This window comes from Simochromis diagramma, unplaced genomic scaffold (genome assembly GCF_900408965.1).
Source record: "Simochromis diagramma unplaced genomic scaffold, fSimDia1.1 OVJJ01000387.1, whole genome shotgun sequence".
Classification (NCBI taxonomy): Eukaryota; Metazoa; Chordata; class Actinopteri; order Cichliformes; family Cichlidae; genus Simochromis; species Simochromis diagramma.
This window is the reverse complement of record NW_024387152.1, coordinates 5,874,305-5,886,344: the sequence shown is the minus strand read 5'-3', so window position 1 is coordinate 5,886,344 and position 12,040 is coordinate 5,874,305. Positions and strand designations below refer to the sequence as shown.

The 12,040-nt window shown below is 37.3% G+C and overlaps 1 protein-coding gene across 1 annotated transcript; it reads left to right on the top strand.

Moving 5' to 3' along the window:
- The first annotated feature begins 2,458 nt into the window (after window positions 1-2,458).
- Window positions 2,459-7,783, top strand: LOC120743882 (tumor necrosis factor receptor superfamily member 16-like). The gene is made up of 5 exons (XM_040047861.1): window positions 2,459-2,965; window positions 3,539-3,635; window positions 3,729-3,854; window positions 5,064-5,192; window positions 5,318-7,783. The coding sequence occupies exons 1-5, from the start codon at window positions 2,951-2,953 to the stop codon at window positions 5,383-5,385; spliced, it is 435 nt and encodes a 144-aa protein (XP_039903795.1). The 5' UTR covers window positions 2,459-2,950; the 3' UTR covers window positions 5,386-7,783.
- The last annotated feature ends 4,257 nt before the right edge of the window (window positions 7,784-12,040 follow it).

The window sequence follows — 12,040 nt, the reverse complement described above, 5'->3', positions numbered from 1 at the left end:
TGCGAAAGGCACATTGTAAATAAACAGTACTTACTTACTCTTGTAGTAAATAAGTAAGTAAGGTACCAGTCTGGTTTCCGAACCCATCATAGCATGGAAATGTTTCTTACTAAAGTCATCAATGACCTAAAAACCAACAGTGATTCACCGAGTGTTTCAGTCTTAGACCTCTCTGCTTCCTTCAACAGTGTTGATGGTAACATTTTAATTCAAAGCCTTTATGATTCAGTTGGTTTATCAGGTCAGATTCTCATCAAACCCTAAGTGTAGAAGTTTTAATGTTTTACTTGGTAGTTTGAAATCTGCAGAAACAAAAATTCAATTAGGGGTTCCTCAAGGATTTGTCCTCGGTCCCTTAGTATTTAACCTTTACACTACCCTGCTTGGTGTTATCATAATGAAGATGAAACACAGTTTTTTATCTGGCATTTTCATCTGATGAGCTAATCTCTATTTAAAATTTAATAAGCTGCACTGATGACAGTAACTGCTGATTTTGTCGAACTGAACAGAGACAAGATGTAAGTCTTCGTGTTGTTGTTCGTGTTGTTCCAAAAAGTCAGATAAAGAAAATGTGTTCATATTTATCACACATGAAAGAAACCCTTGGCATTATTTTGTTCAGTGATGTCAGTTTTGATAATTATATTAATGAGGTCACCAGAGCTCCTTTCCACAACATAAAAATATATCAGAAGCTTGAAAATTCCTATTGCAAACTGAGAAATGTGCAAAAGCGTTCATATCGAGCAGGTTAGACTACTGTAATGCTCTACTTGCTGGATTATCCAAATTATCAGTAGGTGGACTTCATCTTGGTCTAAGGAGCTGATTTTATTTGAAGTCTAAGGAGCTTGGAAAGAAAAGCGTCTGGACTTCTTTAAGTTGCTTGAAGATGTTTCACCTCTCATCCGAGAAGCTTCTTCAGTTCTAGGGTAAAATGGTGGAGAATCCCAGATATAAACCCAGTGGGAGTATCCCCCCAAGGAGGGACAAAGGACCCCCTGATGATCCTCTACCTAATCACATGAGCCAAGGTGTGAAAATGGGTGTGGGTCACAATCAGCCAGGGTTTCAGGTGAGCTCATTGTGAAACCTAGCCCCACCCTATCATGTATTTCCTGGGGTCAGATGGCCCAGGGTGTGAGTGGGCTTTAAGGCATCTGGGAAAGGATCTCAAAACTGGACTATAGATGGCAGACAGTTGGTGTCGTAAACCACCGCCTCAAAGATGGTCGCTCACAGTGGACATAAATGGCTTCTTTCACTCTTTCAAACCATCTGTCCTCTCTGTCCAAAATGTGAACATTGGCATCCTTGAAAGAGTGACCGAGAACTGATTGAGAACCTTCACAGACGTGGACTTCATCTTCTTCAGAATGCAGCATACGTGGAAGTTTGAAAATATTACCATAATATTTAAGTCACTGGATTGAAGTTTGAACTGGTTTCCAGTTCAACAGAGAACTGCCTTTTAAAGTCCTTCTATTAGTTAGTGAAGCTCTCAGTGGTTTCGCCCCCAGTTCATTTCTGGTGTACTCTGTGTCTGTAACCCTATTATAACTCTCAAGTCATCAGATGCAGCTCTTTTAACTTGTACCCTGGAATTTTCATGGTCATTTTTTGAATCCACTTAACACTTAACACTGACCTATGAATCACTTAAGCCTTAAATAGGCCTGTAACTCAAGGGATGAGTCAGTGTTGTGTCTACACATAACAGGCATATTACATAGAACCGATCTGAAATGATGTCTTCAGGAACTTTGTTACTAGCAGCCAGCTGCAAGAAAACAAACACAAAAGGAATTTTCACAGATAAAATGTTTTTGAATAGGAAAAGGTCCTGATGCAGGATCTGACAGAGGCATCTGGCCCTTCAGGTATTTCATATACTTACTGTTTACTGAAGCCTCTTCAGAAATAGTCAGTGAAAGGTTGCCAAGAAGCCATTTTTAAGAAAGATGAACAAGGAGAAAAGCCTGATTTATGATAAATTACACAAGAACTATACTGACAATCGTCCCCAACAGGTCTAATGGAGCGATGAATCCACACTTGAAACTTCAGCTTAAAATTGTTTTCAATATGTCTGGGAGTCAGGAGTGAGGTACAAATGTTTGTCACTCCTTTATAGCCATCTGTAAAACACAGTAGAGGCACCTTCATGGTTTGGAGCTGCATTTCACCCAGCCCAAAGTGACGGAAATACGAACACAGAAAAATAACATAAAATTTTGATCCATTGTGGAATATGATCTAAAAAGCATGTGATTGGCAACAACTTATTTTTTCCACATGCCAATGATCCCAAACACACTGCCAATGCAGTAAAAAGATATGTCGAAATCTTAAATGAATTCCAAGAATGCTGGTGTTCAACTTTCTTCATGACCTTCAGTACATGTAATGTCAGGAATGTTGTCCAAAGTCAGCAAGTCGAGTTAGGCTGCTTTTCACAGCAATACAGCTTCTTGGTAGATTTTGAATCCTCTAATCTGTATCAGCATTTAACTTATCACATTTTTCCATAAAGTCGGAATTTGATGTATTACTGTGCATTGTTCTGGCTAAAACTTTAAGGCAGGCATCCAGGCCACCCTTGTCCATATCAGTACTGCAGAAATTCCGTAGTGTTACAATGTTATTGTGCAGGAGTCTGCATGTAAGGAGTTAGTGTTTACATGATGTCAATTTCCTGTTTCTTGCACCACTTCTCTGGAGATTCCAAAGAACTGAAACCGTGACACACAATCGCACACTCACAAACAAAGCCTTCCTTAAATGTTTTATTTGAGTCAGCTTTAAAGGAAACCTGCATATCAGTTGAAGTGAGAATTCTTCCTGCTGCTGTTCACTTTGGGCGAGAACTACATTGCTGTTTCAAACTGAGTGAGGGAATTCCAGTGAAACTTGGTTATTTAATTTCCACACTGCCTGCTCACACAACATGGACCTTATCTTGGTAAGTTTATATTTTTTTATTGATTATCTTTTTATTGATTTTATTGATTTATGAGAACAGATCTGTCAAAATTGTAAATCATTGTAAATCATCCAGCGCTGTTATAAACTGTCCTCTTTTCTGCGGGGCCTGATTGGGATTTATTTCACTTGTTTACAACACCTTTCTCTGTCTTCTTTATTATGATCTGATTTTTCTATCGAACCTGTGAGCCAGAAAAAAAATGTGTGAAGGAGCTCTGTAAGGAGAGCAGCTTTAGAAAGAGGTTTCTGAAATACTTTCCTGAATGTGACAGAGTCTATGCTCCCAACCCTCTGATGGTCGTATTTAGGAAAGTATGGGGAGGGAAACAAACAAACTTCATCTTACGTGTTCTGTCTGGACGACGACTTAAATGGCTAATACTTTTAGCTTCACTACAGTTTTTTTCAGCCCTGATTTGTGTGGTATTTCGATGCATTTTTATATATTTCTATGATACTCTTGCTGTCTCTTTGTGGCTGTTTTAATGAAAAATGTCAGTCCTGTTTCCTCAACAGTTTACCTCAGATCTTCAAACCTCCTTTGTTTCAGGTCTTCCCACTGATACTTGCACTGATTTCCTGTGGACAGAGTCACACTGAGGGGACTGAACAAACTAATGGTTCATGTTACAATTTGTGTCCAGCTGGTAAGATATAATGAGGAACATTGTTGTCAATTATTGGTATAAAGTCAGTGCGAAAGTTTCACATTAACTTTCCGCCTTTTCTCTCTTTTTCAGGATATCATAAAGTTGGTAACTGTGATGATCAAGTTAAAAAGTACAAATGCAAGAAATGTGAGGATGGCTTCTACACAGACATAGAAAACTACATAGAGAAATGTCTTCGGTGTGACTTATGTAATCGTAAGTATCCTGCCCAGTTTCAGTTTAGTGTCACGCATGTTTTCTGCTTGTGTGTTAAGGTCGATTAAAGTTAAATTGGACTAAAAAATAGACTGCTATCATCTTGTCATTTAGATATATTTAGATATATTTCAGCATAAACCTCTTTTTGTGGTGATCTTGTTTTGACGATCTTATATTTGTTTCCGACCAATGTGATGAAGTTGAAACACTTTGACAACTTAAGTCTGTCTAGGATGGGAAACCTTTCAACATTGTGTGTCACTCTTACCCTTCAGAATGTCAGTTTGAGCTTGTGTGCACTAAGATTAGAGACTTTGCAGTGCAAAGGCAACTTCTGATGTTACGTGCACTCCAATTTTAACTAACTATTAATTGTCATTGCTTTTGGTTAACGTGACTGTTAGTGTTGGTGAGGTCACCAAGGTAGTTAAAAAATCTATTTGGTGGCTGGACTTTGGGGATTTGCCTTAAGTCCTTCAAGCCCCTGAATGTGCGCTTGCATGTAGACCTGATATCAGGTATCAGGTCTGTTGTTACAAGCTATTCAGCCCCTGTACGGCTGTAGTGAGAGGTTAGGTCACATTGCCTGTGATCAGTTAGACTTATTCTGAGCTGTTGTTTAACTCCACCAGAGCTCCCCTTTGTCGCCGGTTCTGTTCATAACTTATATGAGCAGAATTTATAGGTGTAGTCATGAGTTCAGAGTCGGTATGCTTTGATTTGTCTGTCTTTGCTTTTTACGATATGGTCCTGCTGACTTCATTGAGTGACTGGGACATTTAGCAGCTGACTAAGAAGCCGCTGGGCTGACAACTGGTATCTCCAATTGTCAGACCTTGGTTTGGTAGTGATATGCTGCACCAATTCATTCGGAATTCATTCAAGTATCGACAATCCAAGAGGAGTTTCATAGTAGAAATTCTGCTTCTACAGATCTGGGCTTGGGCTACAATGGGTACTAGGTTCCTCCTAAATCAAGTGTTTCATGCATCTCTAATTAAGAGGAGATTGCAGGGCAGAAATGCTGGCAATACAAAATCTTTTGGATGGCTTGGAATTCTTCTAAAATAGCTAAAGGAGGTTGCTGGAAAGAGGAAGTTCTGGGTATCACTGCTTAGACTGCTGCCTCCAGGATAAGCAGTAACAAATAGATGATGGCTGGAAGTACGGCATAGATGGACATACTGTGCTTTGCTTTTTCCTCAGATGATGAGATTGTACTAAGGCCCTGCTCCTTCAATAGCAACATAGTGTGTGCCTGTAAACATGGATACTACAATTTAGGGTCTGACCATCTGAGGGAATGCATGAAATGTTCCTGTAGTACATGTCCAAGTAAGTACACTAAAAGAATGTTAAAGCATTTGATTGGTATTCACAGCAGCCACATTTTTTCATTATCAAGCATAATAACAACTTAAATAAATTCGTTCAGTCACCTCTACCTTTATTCCTTTCAGAGAACGATGACTACAAAAGGAAGTGTCTGAAGCAGACGATTGGGACAGACAAAACATATCAATTGTGATTAGATTTTGTTTGTGACCGACTGACAAGAGCACAGGACTACAAATCAATCAGAAAATAATATAGAATGCATATATTTACTGCAGTGATAGCTTACAGTGTATATCAGCACCATCATCAAATCTAAACACAGTGTCTGGCTTATAAAATGTGCTCATGTATGTGTAAACCACATTGTTATTACTGAGTTTCTGCAAAATTGCACAACTGCATGTGTCATAATCACTGTTTGGTTCCAGGGTTTTGAGTTGAAGATTGATTTTTAAAAATTTTGTTTGTATTTTTATTTTTATCTTTAGGGTTTGTTTTGATTTTACTCTGTTTTGGATTTTCAGTTATTTTTAGTATTTTGTGTCTCCAGATTTGGTTAAATTAAAAATTAGATCATCTGATCATAGATGATCTGATCATTAACCCAGGATCCCTGGGTTTTCCTTTGTCTAGTTTTCCCCTTTGACTCGTTATCTTGTAAATAGTTATTGTCTGCGTCATCCACTGTTCATTATCACGCCCTCCCTCACAGACGTGTGCTCCTTGCTGGGAGTTTCCAAATTCCCTAGAAGTGTGTTTTCCAGTAGTTTGTTTTGAACTTGTTTTAACTGCCAGCAATAGAGATTCTTCTTTTCTTTTCCATTTCTCTAGTCCTAGATTTGGGTCTACAACCTGCCTGTTACACAGCACTACATTATATAATTTTCTTCCTTTCTTTTTATTTTTTAATGGTTTGTTTCTGCCACTGGAAATGACCCTTTTTATCATAAGTCAAAATTTGGGGTTTTTATCTGAAAGCTCTGACTTAAAAACCTCAAAATTTCGAGTTATTTCCATTTTTGAGTTACTGTCTCAGAAATTTGATTTATGAAGTTTAGATTTTGAGATAATCTGAAATTCGCTGTTCCAATGATTTCCACACTTCATCAGTGCCCTCGCTCATCCACTAATCATTTAGTGGTAATTTGGTATCTTACTTGTCTCTGGTTTCCTTTGTTTAGGAATCACAATCTAGATTAAAATGTGCATAAATATCCCTGCCTTTGTTCTTTACCATCTTGTACTGTTTAGTCTTCTTTATGTTTTGTTCCTGTCCTTGTTTTGGATTACCAATTAACAATAACCATTTTTGGAGTTTTACTCACTGTTTGTTTAGATTACAGCTAGTTTACAACACTCGTTCTTTGTTTATTGAAACTCAGTCTCTGTCTTGTGTTTTGAGTCTTTATGGATCTATAAGCGGTATGTGCTAAGATGATCTCATTTTGTTTCCTGTTTCTTGCATTGCTTTTCTGAAGACAAAACAGAATTGAAAGTCCAGAGGCCGAAAACATGCGATAACACACTCATACAAATAAACCTGTCCTTAAACCACAAGTTTGAGTCAGGTTCAAAAGAAAACCATTCATCAGCTTAAATAAGAGTGTCTCATCTCATGCTGGTGATTACAAGATTGTTTTCAACTGAGTGAATCTGAATAAAAATTGGTAAGTAATCCTGTTTGTAGGATTAATTGGATCATCTCCATGTACAATTTCAAGGGTGCTTTGAGTAGAGTTTTGTCATTTAGTGTTGTGTGAAGCTCATGTTTACATAAAGGTATACAAAGATTATGTCTTAATGACTGCAAGATAAGGTTTGTTACAAGATTTATTAATTTTTTTTACAGTTGCTTAAAAGTTATCTTTTATTATGCATATTCTTCAAGGACTGTAAATCATATTTGTTGGTATCATTATTATACTATCGTTATTATTATATTATTATCATTATTGCTAGCATACATCCTCGCTGTTGTAGTTTTAGTGTTGATAATCAAACTTCATATTAGTTGCTGAAAATGTTAATGATGCAGTATTGTGTATAACAGACATGCAGGGTAGAAGAAGGCCTCCTGATTACTGGGATTCCCTGTTGTGGTCTTGCTGCTCTAGGAGCAAAAATTTCCTGTGAAAAAGAGTTTCCACAAGACAGTGGAGCAACCTTTCCCAGCAATAACTTGAAGTAATGGTTTTCTGTGGGGTTTTTCTTTATCAGTCTATCACATCGTGGGAATGTTTCAGTTCAACTCATTGAGATTCATGGGGATTTGTTCAGAGAGATTGCTCCACATTTGAGTCTTGAACACTTTGGTATACAGAAGACTTCATGGTCGCCTTAGTGCAAGGTGTCCAGGTCCTGTGGTTGTAAAACAAGCCCAGATTATCACTCCTCCACCACTGTGCTGCCTGTTGGTATGAGACGTTTGTATTGTTTAGGGCTGCCACAAATGATTATTTTAATAGTCGACTAGACACCGATTATTTTTCTGATTAGTGGACCAATCGAAAACGTCGGAGCACTTTTGCAAACATGTCATGTCTTGATAAACCAAGCAGATATTTGAAGTTTACACAGCTACATTCTCGCCTGAAAATATGTTAAACGTTTATTTTGTGACCCAGAAAGAGTAATTGGAGTAATATTAAAACTAAGTAGCTGCCTGCCATTGTTGAAAACTGGAATAGAGCTTGAAAATGTGACAAAACCGCAAAGGATTGTAGGCACGAGTGGCAAGTGGTACTAGCGCACGCAGGCTTTCACAAGAAAACAGTCACACAGCGATAAAAAGAAACACAAACAATGGCAAGAAGCTGTTATATTATTAACCGCAATAGCCGGTCGCATGACAGCCACGGGAAGCTGACCGGTAAAGAGAGATGTTTTTATCGGATTCCGTCGTGGAAGAAAAATTGTTCGAGCCATGTTTCTGAAGTAACAACGAGGTGACGGATGGCCTGGATTGCAGCCATTCGAAGACCAAATATAACATTCCAGAACACTCCAGCTCACTTGTTAGTCTGCTTCAAGCATTTCCACAAAGGTGAGCCTTTTGTTGTTGTTATTACGTAATTTATCATAACATAATTATTGATGTAGGTTACAAATAAGTCTTATATTGATTTGAATTGAATTTGCTGCGCTATGCTGCTTTGTTCGCGGTGGCTTTGCGGGCTAATGTTTGTTGTTTTGTAGGAAAACCAGCCTACAAAATGCTGGAATGCGATCCAGACTGGGCACTCTCTATCAACCGAGTTTAAAGCTGCTACCACAGCGAGATTTGATCGGTTAAGAGGGAGAGCGATATCAAAACAGCCACAAAAAGTCCCGCATATACGTGCCCAAGTGTTGTAGCAATCAAGTGATGAATAACTGCTTTCCAGTATGTTTTGAAATGTGGTTTTTTTTTTTTGCATTGTTGATTTGTTTTTCACCAAAGCAGCTAATAAAGCACAATGGAATACAATTTTGCCTCTTTCTTGTATGATTTTATAATAGAATGAAACATGCCAGTTATAAATAAAGGCAATAAATTCAAAGAATTATGAAACACTTATTTTATTTCTATTGGATCTGAAAATGTTGTGTAATACTACAACCTGAAACGACAAATAGATTGCGTTGGTCTGTACAGGAGACAAAGAAAAAAATGTAACAACAGCTATGAAATGGAATAGTCCAAATCATCAAAGTAAACTGGACCTGTGCTTGTTGTAGGCATCTGAAGTTACTAAACATTTTGTGAGTGTATGCACTCACAGTTAGGACCATATAATAATAAATATGCGCGTGAAGAAAGTTGGGCAGCACGCTAACGTCTTTAGTCCACTCCGTATGCTCGTATGGGTCTAACCCTTTCACTCCTTTGATTTTTACCTCGTTTTTCGCCTTTTTGTCAAGTCTGTCTTTGTACGGACCTGTCGTGTTCTCCTTCGTTTTGTACATAACTGTTCTTGGGACAAATAAAATGCAAGTAGGGATTAAAACCGCAGAATTAATGATTACCGGTGCTGGAAATGCTAGTGCTTGATGCAGTGTTTTGATTTTGCTGCCACAATGCCCACAATGCAATGCGCGAAAGTCACGTGGTCTGTCGGCTGGGCCGCGCTATGAATTCTGGGATAGGTTGGGCCACGAAGGACCCATCTTTCAAATTTGGGGAAATTAAGGACGAATTTTTTGGACGCATTTGGGCGAGTATTCGAATTTGCGCAGGCTTCGCCGCGTCGATGGAACGTAATTGGCCTACAAATGCAGCCTCTGAAGGATCTTACAAAGCTTCAAACGACATCGACTATTAAATTAGTCTTCAACGATTTTAATAGTCAATGTAATTGTGACTAGTCGACTAATCGTGGCAGCCCTAGTATTGATATGCTGCAGAAGCATGGCCTTCAGGTTGTTTGGATATGATATTATAACCCTGCCCACAATGATGAACTGCAATTATTGATTCTTTCCTCCAGACCTGCAAAATGCCAAAACATCTGCTTTTACAGAGGAACTCTAATGATCTGTTAATCAAGTGTCTTTAATTATCACTCTATAAATTTACAGGTAATTATTTAAATTGTATTTGTTTTTACTTATACATGTTTAGTTTACAATAATGAAAAATAAATGCAAAATCAAAATAGCATTTTCTTAAAGTTTAGTAGTTTGACAGACTGAAATCCCATTGTTAGAAATTGAGTTATATGTTAGATCATATTAAATTTTACAAATTTTTTATGTAAAGCATGCAGTTGCATGGGTATGAAAATATAAATTAAAATTTGTCAGACTTTCAGCACTAAAACACACAAGACCAAGTGAATAGTCACCTTTATATGCATTTGATTGTTGAAGATTGTATAATGTAACAGAGAAAAAATATCGAACATGTTGAGATTTTTTTTTTAACAGACTGAAAAGAGCAGAGAACTGCAATTGAAGACAGCAATCATATTACTGCATTGATGGCTTACAGTATTGTATATGAATGTTAAGCACACATCATTAATATTGCTGATTGCTGATTACTTGACCACAGTGTACGTAATCAAAATGAATTGGATCAATTTGTTATTGCTGTCTATCAAGTGTGACTATACGTTTTGTGTGTGTTTTATGATTTTACAGGTAATATCTTTGGTGAGCGAAACATTTGCACTGACTACAAAAACACTGTTTGACTATTAACTGCTTTTAAATTTTGATCTAAAATATGTTTGTGGTTGAGTTGAGCATGCCCTGATTTCAGCAATGGACATGTTGGCTTTTTGCTAGAATGAAGGAAACACGTTTGCAAATTTAACATCATTTCCCCACATATGTCTTGTATCTCTTGTGCACTCACTCTTCCTGTGGTTAGACTGAGGATGTAAGTACCTGTGGTGAATAACACGTTGATAGATACCAGAAGTACTCATAACAGGCAGGTTAAGGTTGCTTTACTAACTAATTAATATGTCAGAGTGTCTTTGTGTCTACAGCAGGGAGCCAAATGCCTTTTCTTGCACATGTTTTGATGACTGGTGTAATTATGGCTTCTGCTTTTATGTTGAAAAGTCATATTTTATTTCTGTGCCTGATATGTTGTTCTTTCTCAAACTGCAACACAACTGGCCTTGAAAAAGGAGGTTATGCTGTATTGTGTAATTTACACTGAAATATAGTCAGAAACATTGAAATGACTTTAAGCATTATGTTAGGGCTCAAATTGCTTAAAAAAACGTTGCTTTTCAACCTGATTTAGCAGAAAATAAAGAAAACCATGTCTTCTTGAAGATGTGTACCATCTTTTTATTAGTACTGGACATCTTGCTAGCACCTCATGTCATTTAAAAACTATATTTATTCGTATTCTAAATATAAATTCTGAATATATGCCTCTTGAAGGTGTAACTTCACACCTCTTGACAAAAGTGTGGTGCTCGGTTAAACTGTCAAAGAGGTTATAAACAGATTTTTGGAACAATGAAAAGTTGATTGGAGAGAGTGTTAAGTTACCTGAAAGTGATTGCAGTTAAAAATAATAATAATTAGGAACTAAATGACAACTATACCCACATATGTTCTTGTGTTTGAATGAACAGTGAAGCACTTTTTGGATTATAGTTGAGGTTTACTGCAGCAGACGAATGCTAACAGCAAAGTAGACTTTTATGTTGGAATAAAAAAGGAAGAGTCAATATAGTAAATGTAATAGATTTCTATAATAAAAATAGGTTAATGAGAAAGAGGTTGTTTTAAAGCCAATAAGATAGGTAACATGTTCACAGTGTAGCAGCCCTCTTATACTCAACAGTCCCCAACACTACCCCACCGCAGATCTAACTGCTTACCTAACTCCACCACTGTTCCTGGTGGGTTGTCACATGATCTGACCTTATTTCCTGATTTTATCGACACTTCTTTGAAGACACCCCAAGGAACTGAAACCCCGTACCCCCAATCACGATCACACATTCACACAATCAGAGTCTTCCTCAAACCTAAAACCCCAAAGATGAATCTTGCCCTGGTAAGTAATACTTTTTTTTATAGGTTTGAGCTGGATTGAGAAAAACAGTGTTTTTCTAAATGCAGTTTTCATTTGAATGTTTTTGAATTATTAATTGTTATGGGAACTATTGGAAAGGATTGTGATTGAATAAGCGGATACAAACATTATGTCTTTATGACTGCGAGATAACTTGTTGTATTTATCTGTTAATTGTGACTAATTGTTAAATTTGAGAGTTTGAGTGACTGTAAATCACATTGCTGTCAGTCCTACAGCTAGTTCATCTTCACTGTTTAGGTTTCCATTTTTAGTGTTGTTATTGAAGCTCCAAGTGTAACTGCATATTTTTGTCATTGGT

Coding starts and splice junctions, on each gene's coding strand:
- LOC120743882 (XM_040047861.1), top strand. Junction 3,855..5,063: donor TCGGTGTGACTTATGTAATC/GTAAGTATCCTG, acceptor CTTTTTCCTCAG/ATGATGAGATTGTACTAAGG. Junction 5,193..5,317: donor TTCCTGTAGTACATGTCCAA/GTAAGTACACTA, acceptor TATTCCTTTCAG/AGAACGATGACTACAAAAGG.